This window comes from Teleopsis dalmanni, chromosome X (genome assembly GCF_002237135.1).
Source record: "Teleopsis dalmanni isolate 2A chromosome X, ASM223713v2, whole genome shotgun sequence".
In the NCBI taxonomy this organism is placed as follows: Eukaryota; Metazoa; Arthropoda; class Insecta; order Diptera; family Diopsidae; genus Teleopsis; species Teleopsis dalmanni.
Genome location: NC_051848.1, coordinates 16033021 through 16048270, shown reverse-complemented (window position 1 = coordinate 16048270; position 15250 = coordinate 16033021). Strand labels below are relative to the sequence as shown.

At 31.4% G+C, this 15250-nt stretch overlaps 1 protein-coding gene across 1 annotated transcript; it reads left to right on the top strand.

Annotated features, from left to right (window-relative positions):
- Positions 1–342: 342 nt before the first annotated feature.
- Positions 343–1687, top strand: LOC119662741. The gene is made up of 2 exons (XM_038072484.1): positions 343–1541; positions 1597–1687. The coding sequence occupies exons 1-2, from the start codon at positions 369–371 to the stop codon at positions 1603–1605; spliced, it is 1182 nt and encodes a 393-aa protein (XP_037928412.1). The 5' UTR covers positions 343–368; the 3' UTR covers positions 1606–1687.
- Positions 1688–15250: the final 13563 nt, after the last annotated feature.

Genomic DNA, 15250 nt, shown 5'->3' with positions numbered 1-15250 from the left:
TTACTAGAACTAGTGAAAGCATCGGGTAGTGACAATGCGCTTCAAATAGGCACGACTCAAGCTTTATACATATATTATACATATATTATAGCTTTATACTGTAGTAGTATAAGTATTGTAGATGTATGATAGTATATAAGTATTGTAGTCATAAGATAGAATTAAGCATACACATGTAAACTAAGGTAGAATTAAGAGAAAGAATAATAAAAGAGACAGTTGCGTGACGACCGTCGAACAAAGTAGATGTTGGTTGTTTCTACTAAAATTCAGAAGTGGGATCAAGTAAAAAAAAAAAAAAATTTTTTTTTAAAGCCCGTGTGTAATAAAATATATATATATAAAATTTTTATATAAAACTGTGAAGAATGGATGGCATAGCTGACGTTTTATGTTTTGATGATCTAACGGTGGAGGAGCTAAAAAATTGGCTGACAAAATTGAAGTTGCAAGTAAGTGGAAACAAAACGCAGTTGATTGCGCGTTTAACAAAAGTGCCACAGCATATTCGCAGTGAGTGTGCGCCGATGAGCATAAAAAAAACAGTGACGCCAGAATGTGATGAAGCAGTTGAGCAGTCTGTTGTACAAAATTGTGAAATTGTGAGTAACGAGCGAAATCAAATTGTAAGGGAGGAAGTGAATAACAAAGAAACAGAGGAAGCAAAAATGCAAAGAGAAACTACTATTAGAGAAGAAGAAATAAAAAAAATGCAACTCATGCAAAAAGAAATTGAGTTGCTTAAGAAAGAGCGTGATCTGTTTAAAAAAGAGAATGAATTGACAAAGAAAATGACTCAATTACAATTAAACACTTCGAGTTTAAGCGAATGTAAACATTCAGTACAAAGAAAAGAAGTACCGCTCATAATATTAAAAGAATTTTTACCGGAATGCGATGGTAACAATTTTAATGTTTGGGTTACGCAACTTGAAGCGTTAGAAAAAGCTTACGAATTAGAAGACAATGTAGTTCGAACACTTATTATAACGAAAGCAAAAGGTAGAGTACAAAATTGGCTCCACTCTACACCAAATGTTCTTACACAAAGCAGTAAAATATTGATCGAACAAATGATTTCCGTATTTGGCTCAAAAGAGAGTGTTGTTCAATTGCGTCGCAAATTTGAAACACGTTTGTGGTCCGATGATGAAAAATTTGTTGATTATTACAACGATAAAATTGTTTTATCATTACTGATAAATATGTCGGAAGAAGAGTTAGTTGAATACATTGTTGATGGAATACGTGATCCACAACTGCGTATGCTTGCAAAAATGCAGCAGTTCAAATCAAAAGAAAAATTGGTAGCAGCGTTTGGCGATGTTAATCAAAATACTGCTAGGACAGTGTCGACGAATGAAAGGCGTGTAAAGCAAGGCTTAAGATGTTTTAACTGCAGTAATACTGGGCATGTTGCCGCTGAGTGTCGTCAACCGAAACGTCCATTCGGAGCTTGCTATGGATGCGGTAGTTTGGAACACCGGGTTGCAGTCTGTCCCAGTAAAAAATTCAACGCCAACGAACAACAAAATAATTATGTAAGGTATTTTCGTATGTCAATTATAGGCTTATATAAAGTATCCTTATTTCTAGAATGCCTAATAGACTCTGGCAGCCCAATTAGTTTTTTGAAAAAATGTTGTGTACCGGAAGCGGTAAAGTTAAATGAAATTTCGAATGTAGAATATTTTGGCCTTAATAAAAGTAAATTAAAAATAGTTGGAGAAATAAGTTGTTTGATATTTTTGAATAAAAAAAATGTAATGATTAAATTTTATGTAGTTGCTGATGATTCTATGGGCAGCCAAGCAGTCTTAGGTAGAGATTTTTTAAGAAAAAGCAATGCAAAGATAATATGGAAAAATTGTTGTAAAGATCAGCCAAAAGAAAACAGTAGATTTAAATATCAAAAAAATATAAAATTAAGTGATGACAGTAATTGTGACGATGCAAAAACTTTTGAAGAAAGTATTTTAGCAATCGATATAAATGATGAACATAAAGAAAAATGTAATATTGGTCCAGAAGTGTCATTTAAAACAAAAGTGTTGTTAGAAGAGTTATTTACTAAATGTTATCTGACACCAGTGCGTCCAAAAGAACCCGAGATAAAGTGTGAAATGAAGATCAGTTTAGATAATGTTAAACCATTTAATTACTCCCCAAGAAGACTTGCATATACAGAAAAAGATGAGTTACAAAAAATGTTAGATGACTATACGTCCAAAGGTATTATTAAGGAAAGTGAGTCAGAATTTTCTTCACCAATTGTGTTAGTGAAGAAAAAGACAGGCGAATTAAGAATGTGTGTCGATTATCGTACATTAAACAAAGTAACATTAAAAGATAATTATCCAATGCCCTTGATAGATGATTTATTGGACAAGTTAGGTAACAAAAAATGGTTTACGAAATTGGATTTGAAAAATGGGTTTTTTCATGTGTATATGGATAAAGAAGCTGTTAAATACACAGCTTTTGTTACACCGTTAGGTAAATACGAATTTTTAAGAATGCCGTTTGGTTTGAAAAACGCGCCTTCGACGTTTCAAAGATTTGTAAACAAAATTTTTGCTGATATGATTAAAACTAATAAAGTGATAATATATCTTGACGACATTATGATCGCAACAGAAAGTGTAGAAGAACATTTAGCCACTTTAGAGGAAGTCTTTAAGAGACTAGTAAAAAATAATTTGGAGTTAAGACTAGACAAATGTGAATTTTTATACAGAAGCGTTAAATATTTAGGGTATAGGATAACCGGTGAAGGCATACAAGCAGATGACGAAGGGTTGGTGGCTGTTAAAAATTTTCCGTTGCCAAAAAATGCTCACGAGCTACAAAGTTTTCTGGGGTTATGTTCTTATTTTCGTAGATTTATAAAAAATTTTTCAATGATAGCCAAACCTTTGTATGATCTTACCAGAAAAGAAAAACGGTTTAGTATGGGTAGCGAGGAGTTAGCATCATTTGAAACACTGAAAGGAAAATTAGTAGAATCACCGATCCTTGCCTTATTTGATCCGAATGATAAGACAGAGTTACATACTGACGCGAGTAGTATTGGGTTTGGAGCTGTATTAATGCAGAAAAAAAAAGATGACAAATGGCATCCAGTATTCTTTTTCTCCAAGAGAACTACAGATACGGAGTCAAAATACCATAGTTTTGAGCTAGAAACACTAGCCATAATTTATGCGTTAGAAAGATTTCGAGTGTACTTAACGGGACGAAAGTTCAAGATAGTTACAGATTGCAATTCGTTAACACTCACACTTCAAAAAAAAGAGTTGAATCCAAGAATAGCCAGATGGGCATTGGAATTACAGAATTATGACTATGAGGTACAACATAGGTCAGGAAAGAACATGCAACACGTAGATGCGCTAAGTAGAAGCACAAATATATTAGTAGTAGAGGGAAATTCGTTCGAACAGGATTTAGTAGTATGTCAGAACAGGGACAGTAAGTTAAAAGCTCTTAAGGTGCAGTTGGAAAAGGCAGAAAGTAAAACATATGAAATGCGTAATGTTATAGTTTATAGAAAAAATAATAACAACAACCTATTATTCTGTGTCCCTGAAATAATGGAATCAAACGTATTACACAAATATCATGATGAAATGGGTCATGTAGGGGTTGACAAAACGATAGAAATAATTTCCAAAACTTATTGGTTTCCAAACATGAAGAAAAAAGTAGACGTTCATATAAAAAATTGTTTAAAGTGTATTGCTTTTTCAGATAAAAGTGGTAGACATGAAGGTTTTTTACACAATATTCCGAAAGGATTAAGTCCTTTTGACGTTGTTCATATCGATCATTTTGGACCGATTGAAGGAAAGAAGTGTTCTATGAAACACTTGTTAGTTGTTGTTGATGCGTGTACTAAATTTGTCAGGCTTTATCCAACAAAAACGACAAAGTCAAGGGAGGCGGTGCAAGCATTATGCGATTACTTTAGAGCTTATAGCAGACCCAGGTGTATTATTTCAGATAGAGGGTCATGTTTTACGTCTGGTGAATTCGAGTCATTTTTAAATGCTAATAACGTTCAACACATAAAAATAGCCACCGCATCTCCGCAAGCTAACGGCCAAGTAGAACGTGTTAACAGAAATCTAAAACCTATGATAGCTAAGTTAGTAAGTGCGCAGTCAGAACAAAGCTGGGACAAAGTTGTAGAAACAGTTGAATATGCCCTGAACAATACAGTTCATAGAATGATCGGTGAACATCCGAGCGTTATGTTATTTGGAGTAAATCAAAAAGGGAAAGTTATAGATAGCCTTAAAGAGAACGTAGTAGATATTGAACAAAACGCACCAGAAAGGAATTTAGAGCAGCTACGACTCGTTGCAGAAGAAAAACAACAAAAAGCTCAAAAATATAATGAAAAAATTGTGAATATGAAGCGTAGAGAAGGGACAAAATATAAGATAGGTGATTATGTTATGATAAGAAATTATGATACTCATATCGGAGTTTCAAAAAAACTAATACCTAAATTCAAAGGCCCTTATAAAATCACAAAATTACTTGGGAACGATAGGTTTGTGATAGAAGATGTAGAAGGGTTTCAACATTCTAAAGCGGTGTATAAAGGTATTTGGGCAGCTTCAAATATGAAACCGTGGTTTGGAAAATTTATGGTGTCAGATGACAGAGAGAAAAATGTTAATAATAATGAAAACACTAGAACGTTAAGGTCTAAAAGTAGAAATCAAGAATCAGGAGATCCTTGAGGTCAGGACGGCCGAGTTGTAGTAGTATAAGTATTGTAGATGTATGATAGTATATAAGTATTGTAGTCATAAGATAGAATTAAGCATACACATGTAAACTAAGGTAGAATTAAGAGAAAGAATAATAAAAGAGACAGTTGCGTGACGACCGTCGAACAAAGTAGATGTTGGTTGTTTCTACTAAAATACATATATTATATATATGTATGTACAATAGTCTATTGAATAATTATAGAGAACAGCGTATTTTATATATATGTATGTGACGAATTATTGTAAAAAAATTTTTATATATGAAACATTTTTTCAGAAATTATTAAATATTTTTATAAATCATTTAATATAAATTAGTAGGTATTTGTTTAAGCGATACTAAGTTTTATATTATGAGATATATCTATATATTCTACCACAATAGGTCAGCATACCAGTGTCGGTACATTATAATAATAATACTAATTATCTGCTTGATATATACTTATACTTTCATATACCTCATGAATTCTGTTTTAACAACATATACATGTATAGTTTAATAGAATAGATATATCGATATATCGCGACCTATTAGATTTGTAATTTTTTTTCCTGATGAAGGCCAATACGAGTAGAAGCCAAGAGATGTGGAGTGAAATTAAGCTAATAGCATCTGACAGATTTTAATGGCAGCTATTTATTTCGGCCCTATGTTTCTTGTAGGAACTTTAAAGATTCAGTATATAGTATATACTACCAATGAAAGTCAGCTAAGCTAATCTGGAAGCTGATTTCAATTAATGCCAAACTTCGCAATAACTTTCGATTTAATTAGAATTGCTCTTGGAATTGTTTCCAGATAAGATAAGACACACAACAGAGGAGCAAACTAATTTATCAAAATAAATAGTTCTTTAACAACAATATAAACCTGGAGATCAGACGAGAAATTACAATTACGAATAAGAGTTATATGGGCTCAGTAAGCAATTGGGAGGTACAGCTTGATCTCTCGACTGACAAAACGTATGTCTGTAGGCTATTTGCCTTAATTGTGTTACTATATAATCCAGAAGTGTGAATGATGGGGCACTTGAGATCTTCTGTTTTCTAAACAATTAGTAGTGCATTTGTATAATTCTCGATTGGCATGAACTTTTTCCACGACATTAGTATTAATCAGTGAATCATATCATTTCGTGAGATATTGAACGTTTTTCATTACATGTTGGTTCGGATATAGATCGCGTAAGAGATCTTGTATCTCTGAATAAACTATACGACTACATAAGTTTTTTTAATTCTGTTAAATTGTATTTTTTTTATAAGCATATGAGTTAAAATAAAGTTATAAAAAATAATCAAAAATATTTGACGTGAATCATAATTTAACTTCACTCTAAATTACAATACCAACAAAAACATTTAATTAATTAATTGAACTCAATCAAATTAATATGTTCTGCAATAAAACATTATTTTCTGTGTAGCAATTAAAAGTTTGAGTAATTCGGTCGATATGAATTATATATAATCTGAAATCGTTTGCTTCGTGTATCTTTTGAAAACAGTTAATAATTCTGAGTCATGTTCCTGTTTATTTTTATTTAATTATCATAATGACAGGCATCTGAATAAATACAAAAATTATATATTGAAATAATGTATAAAAAATCTAAATATTGTAATTATTTTGAACATTTATTATGCGTGACTCATTTTCATTTAGCCTATTCTGTGATCAAGTGACTAGAAAATACTTAAACACTAATATATATATACATATGCATACATGACTTTATTACTTTATATTCATATATATACTCATATATACTCATATGTATTTATTTAAAATGTTGTGTAAATTAAAAAACTCTACATATGTTTAGGGAAACTTTAAGGAAAATATGGAAAAAGTTGAAAATCTTATTATCTACATTTGAATTGATCAACTTCCAACCTAAGTCCTATCAAGTATTTATACTTCTTTGATCATAGCGGCTTTTGTATTTGCAACAACGGCGTCTCCATATTTCCTTCTATACTTGATCTATACTTGACAATTCCTTGTTCTATTATCAGGTGGTCTCTATGCATTCCTGTTTAGCAATCTCATTTGTACTAACCAATCTAAGAAAGCAGTTTGAAATCCAGTATTTATTCACATTGAATAGTGAACACTGAATTACTACTCGTAAGGCCCAAGTCCAAGAAATAAATAATGTATATGAGGTAGTAAAAATTATAAAAAAAATAAAATATTTTATTAAATATTATTTAGTATATAAAAGAAAATATATATAATATTATATAGACATATAAGAGTTACATATCTTTTTACTCTTTTAAGTATTGTTTAATTAAATGTAGACCTAGACACTGTCCAGTCAGTTATTAAGCTAATCGAGACAAACCTCGTAAACAGAATTATTCTGAATCCATGCGGATTTATTGGAAAATGGAAGAAATTCGTCTATTGTCATACTTAAAATTATTACAATAAATTTTAAAAATTATATATGAAAAACATTATTTTCAATTAAGTTAGATTAGTTAGGTTAAATTAATTTGGCTGGATGTGTACAACGTTTGAACCTATGAGTTTCTAGTGATAACAGATAGATCTAAAGCCCTATATACATTTTTTTAGAAAATATGTTTGCGAATTTAAGAAATACTTGTATTTCTGTTCCAAAATAAAGTTGCAAAAGATTTTTTGGAGTTTTTAAAAGAGTTTAAAGACTTAGTGTGATTTGAACCTCGAACCTATCTATATAAATTGACACCATAGTTATACTATAGTGTTTAGAGATACATTCATTTATGCGCATTCCATTCAATAGTAATTATGGAAGTTGTCAGAAATTATATGAAGAAGTAATAATTGTGCGTATTCTCTATGATTGTACAGGTTTGACTTAAGAAGTGGATTTTGAATAAGTACTCGGACTGTCGGACTGATCATTAGTATAGACAAAACAACTGTTAAATTAGCCTCTTTGTGAGAATCTTAAAACCACATTTCACAGCTGGAAATCTGCTGACCAGACAAAGAAACTAACAGACACAGTCCATAAAATGGGCATATGTTCTACCATTGTGTACTATAATTTCTACAAGTAGTGAACCGAGTAGTAACGGATAACAAGATTTTGATAAGAACTCCGTTTTCTGGAAATCACTTTTTATCTCATGCATTGTCAGCTGTTATTACCAATTCGAAAAAATGTGTTTTCCAAACATGTATGATGGAGTGCAACTGTAATTGTGACTGTGACTGTGACTGTAACTGTAACTGTAACTATGACTGTGACTGTGATTGTAACTGTGACTGTAACTGTGACTATAACTGTAAATGTGACTGTAACTGTGACTGTGATTGTAACTGTAACTGTAACTATGACTGTGACTGTGATTGTAACTGTGACTGTGACTGTAACTGTGATTATGACTGTAACTGCAGCCGTTAGAGTAACTGAGTTGTTACTCAAACTGTTCAATATTTGTATGCGTAGTGATGAATATGCAACTGCATAAATTCATTGAATTAAAGTAAATTTATTTATTCATACGTGACCGCGCAATATTTCAGTACTGCATTATTTGCTTGCCATTTTAAATGAAATTATTGCGAAGCCTTAAACGCTACGCGCGAAGTCAGTACTACTAGTTTAATATTATGAAGATACCATATAAAAAATTTTAGTTTGTTTGTGAAGATACCATATAAAAAATTTCAGTTTGTTGGTGAATCAAATCTTGACTGCAATTACTTCTACTACTTCACAGCAGATAACAATAGAAAAATGTATCTGCGAGTTTATCACCTTTATTTTATTTATTACTTTTTTATGGAATCTGATGAGTCTTTGTTTACGAATGGAACTATTTTTTATGAGAATTCTATTCTAACATTCTAAATGAATTAGTCATATATATATTTTTATAACAGGTATACAAATATCTAAAATATTTAAGAATTTTTTTTAATGTGCGGTTATTAATAGGCTGTGGTTGTTCATAAATACTTGGTAATAATCCGTTACCGACTACATCCGTCACAATAAGTTAGTTATAGCCAAAATCAAGTTCTCATATGGCACCCTTCGTAGTAAACAAATATCTTTTCATATTATATAGAATAGAATATTTTATAGAATATAATTGTTTTAGATACGCATGACCTAGAAAATTATTGTTGTATTATTAAATTTAAACTTCCTTATGGAGAATATTTATTACGATGAAGTTTATGACGTAGAAAAAATGCCGTGAACTGAGTGAAAGCTTAATATGCATTTTAACAGACCTGCAGTTGGGCCGATTCCCACACTAATCTAATCTGACTGTGTATAGATAACTGAGTTTGCTTAACCCATCACGGAAAAAGATTTCTACAACGACTGAATGTTAAATTTTATGTTAAAGAGATTTTTGTTTTCAACTCCACTTTTAGAGTTGTGATGACTGTCTGGTTAATTATGTCTACCAGTGCATTACTTCAGATCGTTCAACAATGATTCATTTACGTTTTCGATAGCGGTGAGCACACATATAGCAAGTATTTCAAAGCACAGTTCTCTTTTTGATGAGTTTAAGATATTTGGTCGCACCGATTTTTTCATCATTTTGTCAATGATGCAGACAAAGGCGGCAGCTCTGGGTTTAAGTAAAGTGCGAGACATCAGTCAGTGGTCATCTGCTTAACTCAAATCCTTAATTTTAAAAGCTATGCCTGATCTCTTAAATGTTTATGATATTATATATGATAATTTGACAAATATATGTACAACATTTTGTACTTCAGTATCAAATCTTAACGCCACCTTTCGCTTTTGTTACTTTTCGGTGTTTGTTCCCAAATATCTTTTAAAGAACAGATGCAATACCATATGTACTTAAGGTGGATTTTTAATGAATGATTAAAGTTAGATCTCACTTGAATGTAAACTATTAATTTAAATCATTAAATGCAAATATAAATTTTCAACTTCGTTTAACGATTACTTCAACGAAAATTATTTAAACGTAATTTAAATTACTTTTCAGATTTAAAGAAATTTAATATTAAATTAATTTATATTTACATATACCTATATACGAGTATACGATTCGATCAAATCTGAAGGGAAAGTTTGCAAGGTTGAAATTAGGAAATCTTTTGTGTGCAGATATTCATCTTTGCATATGTATTATATCTACAATCTACAATAGTAATTTCACCTAGTAAATAATATTCAATATAAATATCTTAATTGAGAATACTTTCGTGTGAAAAAATAATAGAAAGTGTAAGCATGCCTTTTGCATTTTAATTGCTTTTAAACTAATTGAACTCAATTTGAATTGACCCCATGACCTGTAATGATATTCATTCTCTATATAAGACTATCTCTATTATATGTATATTAGATACCTGAGCCAAGCCTAAATGCGGTTTATACGTAATGATGGGTTTGACTATGCAACCAGGCTTGTCTATTTAGAAAAAAAATATTTTGTCTTCAGTTGCGCAACTGATTCCGGTTGAGTCTAATTCTATATTTGTGTATCTAATTTCACGAGCGCATATGTATGTAAACTCACATGTCATATATAAATACACTATATTTCCTGTTTTGAGTAGAACTAACTCATTATATATGTTAAAAAAAAATTTCAACTGTTGAATGCTTAATTAAGTTTAATATAGTCAGTATATTATAGTGCTTACGAATACCTAGAATTTTACGAGACTTATTTAATTTTTATTATAAATCGTTTTTTATCTGTAAATGTGCATTTAATTGTTAAATAATTATTGATTACTATTGACGTTAATAGCTTTTTTAACTTGTGAAATGCGAAAAATGATTTATTAACTTGTTTATCAGACGAAAGCATTTACGTTTGAAAGAATTTGAATTTCTAGTAAATTCTTTGAAGGTTCTTAAAGGTTTAAGCGGAACTGAAAATGCTTTCATTAATTGTTCATTAGAAATGCAATACTTTTCTAATGCGGTGATAAGCCTTTTATCTATTATTACATATGATTCTTTTCTAAGTTTTTTTGTTAGATCTAGCAATAGCAGTGCTTATAAGCAAAGTAACTGGTATCATCGAACGTCGAGTGGTCCAGTGCAGAACATCAGCATTTCTAAAACGAAAATTATCTGCATATCTACAATATTAAGTCAAATGGTATCATCTATTATGAAGTTTTCAATACGAATTGATTTTTTGTCTTTGAATATATCTACTGTCTAGAAGATACTCTGATTTCAGGTCACAATAACTCCATTTCTTTTTGTAAAACTGTTGTTCAGGTATTGTTCAACCAATTTATCTTAGTTTTATATTAATAAAATTATAATAGTTTTTAAAAAAATAAAAGAACAAATTTGTTTGTTAATTTAAGTAAAAAGTAGTTAAATAATACTAAAACTAAATTTTAAATAGAATTGTATAAAATTAAAGAATTGCAAGTGTTAAAAAGGTGCCAGGAGCGTTTAATTAAATGCAAAAGGCGAAAATGGCAATCACTTTACAAAATTAATTATTCATTCCTCAACTAACAACTGCATTCAAATTCACACCCACACAATCACTCATACTTCGAACCTATCAGTCACATCCAACATCCAGTAACAGCCGTAGATAGCTGTGCAGATGCATCCATCAAAAGTGTTGATGCAATTGCCTGAAATGCAGTTTAATATTTATTTCAATGCATACAATATGTATTAGACTAATAATGCGTGCAAATGTGCGTAAATGCGTGTTTTTGTATGTATGTATGTTTGTGTGTTTGTGTGTTTGTATGTGTGTGTATCTATGTTTGGCATATGGTTTAGTATCTATTTATTTTGTTTGTAGGATTGCGCATATGTTTCGTTGAAAACCACAAATTGCTATTAACGAAAATCTAATCATAACCGGAAATTAATTTGACAGAAATCTCATTAAATTTACAGCAACCGCATGTGCAGTTGATGCCAGTGGGGATTATGCAGCTCTCACTCTTAGCTGCTTAGCTGCTTAGCTCTCACTCAACGAAGGCAATCAACCATCGGGAAACAGACAATCAAACAAACAATCAAACTAACAACCAAACATGCAAACAAGCGAGTATAAAAGTACGGATACACACAGCAAATACACAATGTATTCAGCTTACGCACGGACATGAACAGGCATGTTTGATTGCGTTTGGCTTGCGCGTTTGAGCGTTTGAGTGATTGTGTGCAGGGGGCTTAACAATTTCAGGAGTTGCACTACAAAATGTGCCCTCTTCGATGCCTTTTCGGTTTCTCTTCGAGTGGTTCACAAATAAGCATTTTTATCACATTCAAAACTGTATAAATGTATTTTAGTCTGTCTGCTTTCAAGGACAGTGCTTAGCTGCTTAGCTGCTTAGCTCTCACTCAACGAAGGCAATCAACCATCGGGAAACAGACAATCAAACAAACAATCAAACTAACAAACAAACATGCAAACAAGCGAGTATAAAAGTACGGATACACACAGCAAATACACAATGTATTCAGCTTACGCACGGACATGAACAGGCATGTTTGATTGCGTTTGGCTTGCGCGTTTGAGCGTTTGAGTGATTGTGTGCAGGGGGTTTAACAATTTCAGGAGTTGCACTACAAAATATGCCCTCTTCGATGCCTCTTCGGTTTCTCATCGAGTAGTTCACAAATAAGCATTTTTATCACATTCAAAACTGTATAAATGTATTTTAGTCTGTCTGCTTTCAAGGACAGTGTCTACAGTTATGTCTAATCCTTACTCCAGCAAACGTTACAACTGCTAGATAGAATGATTGCCTTTAATTTCCTCTGCTAACTTTAAGTATATTTTAATATGTGATGATTAATCCAATGTTTAATGTTTAATCCTTCTTTTATGATGATTGTTTACATGGCTTATGTATAAATTAGTGGAATAAAAAATTTCAGTCATGGCTTGATGTGAAATTAGAAAAACTAAAAATAATCCATATGACTAGAAAGTAAATTTGAAAAAGTTTAGATTCGGTCACTATCCGAACCGGCAGTCAGTGATTGTGATTCCAGGAAAAGTTAGGTCTATGTTCTTAAGCCACCCAAGTGTGACCTGTTTAGGTGGTTGACTTTCCCCGTACTATCCCCGTACTACTTTTTTGTATTTCGAGATTAACCTGCTACTCATTTTATAGACGGCTTGTTGAAGATCATTTAACATTTATGGGAATCTATGACAAGTAATACTATTATTTCAGTATTCTCTCTGAAGGATGACTACTTTAACTTGAACTTCAAATTTGATGATATATTTGATGTGTTTATTACTAGTTAACAATTTTATTATTATTATTATTTCTTTGGTGTATTTACACCGATGTATTTATTATTATCTATAAAGAAGGATTGACTTGATGCTCGAGTTAAAGATTTTTAGTTTGGTGTGATGCCAGATAGAGTTCGAGAAGAGTTCAGTTGTTTTTAAGAAAAATAAATACTTACCACTTGTTTGTAGGTTTCTGTAAGATTTTTAGCTTTAAGTCCCTGATGTATTCTATTGTCGGATTCGAAGTGCATCATCGTCAGATTCGTAGTACCTCTTTTCAGTTCTTAACTTTGCTAACTTTTAATTGACATCACAAAAGTAAAATGACATAAAATATACAATCAGTAAAAACTTTTATAATAATTTACAAATGGAAAATTTGTAATAATTTTACAGAAATCACATTACAAGGGCAAAACTAAAATGAAAAAATTTCAAAAAAAGGAAACTATTGTCCTTAATGTTTTAATAATTTTATGCGCGCACAGAAAAACTTTTGCAAGGAGCTGATTTCTCTCTTCAATCTGTCCATCATGCAAAAATGTCCAAAAGGATGCCACCAATTTAAATGACAATATATTGACTGATATTGAAGGGTTTCCAACGACTATGACTGCCGAATTGACAACGGCAGCAGGATTGCAACTCGCATCCTTTGCAACATAATCCTGTCGTCCTATCGTCCTGCCATCCCGCCGTTCTACCGTCCTGCCATCGTGTCGTCGTATCGTGGTATCGTGGTATCGTCGTATTGTCGTGCAGTTATGCTGTCCTGCTTAACATTTCATTAACAAAGTGACTATTAAAAACTGATTGATAATAAATTTGAACAAAAAATTTGCGCAACAAATTATCAATTTATGGATTGAGGCAATTGACAATAAATGGAGAAAGAAAAACTAAGAACGGGAAATGAAAATTTTACAAAATAATGCGAAATTGTGTAAAAAAAATTCACAATGCAAGCAAGTTAAGGAAGAGCAGCAACGATAAAAAGTTTAATTAGTTTTGCAACTAAAATTGAAAAAGTACATTTTTTGCCACAAACTTTTCAAATCTAACTTTTTTTAACATAAAATTACATTAACAAAATTATTAAAAATAAAATGAGAAGTCTGACTCCGAAACTAATAGGAACATAGCCTGGGTAAATAAAATAAATTTAATCCATATCCTTACATACTTGCAATGGCAGTTTTCGTTAACCGCAGCAGTAATTTCGTTCAATTTCAAAACACCACAAAAAATATTTACATAGATATGGTTATATATATATATATATATATACGAAATCATTTTCAAATTGGTTGGCTGTGCTCATCCATGTCAAATAATTTAAGATATTTTACAATTTGAAATTCCATATTTTATTATATTAATTACGAATGTTATTGCATTGCGGTTCGAGTTGAATCGAATCAATAGTTTTTGAATTTCATATGTGATTGCGAGTTGAAAGTGACTGACAGTTATTATTCAAATCCTAATATACTGCAAATCATGTCTCTGTAATTATGTATATGCATTGCACCAAATGTAAATAAAATAGATATTTTTTCCCACAGCTATAAAAATCGCACACGCTTACTTATTGATCTTTCAAACGGTGAAGGATGCATTAATGAATTTAGTATTTACCTTCCCCTCAAAAAGTATCCGGATTTTGTTATTTGTTTTTGTTATGTTGGTTCACCCTTTCTTTACATATGGTACAAATTTGAGCGCCGTCTGTCAATTAGTTTGTTTACAGCAGCTGTTAATGTGAGACTACCTCAAGTGCATTTAGCGATTTTTGTTATGGAAAATTCTTGTTGTACGCGATTTTTTGACCAAATACGGCATCACTGTCATCGCTCAGGCACCATATTTGCCAGATCTGGATCCGTACGACTTTTTCCTGTTTCCGAAACTTAATTTGCTCCTTCGTGGTAAGCGTTTTGCGTCGATTGAATCGGTAAAAGAGAATTCGCTAAAGGAACTAAAAGCCATACCTTCACGGGCCTACGAAAAGTGTATGGAAGATTGGGTTAACCGTTGGCATATGTGTATCGTTTCAGAAGGAGCATATTTTGAAGGAGATAAAATAAATTTGGAATAAAATTTAAATTTGTGTGTTTTATTTACAAAATCCGAACACTTTTTGGCAGAAGGTATATATTACTCAAAACAAAATTATTATTCTATTATTAAAATTATCTATTATTAAAATT

What these genes read in the sequence shown, in the direction of transcription:
- LOC119662741 (XM_038072484.1), top strand. Translation starts at nt 369, where the DNA reads ATGGATGGCATAGCTGACGTTTTATGTTTTGATGATCTAACGGTGGAG.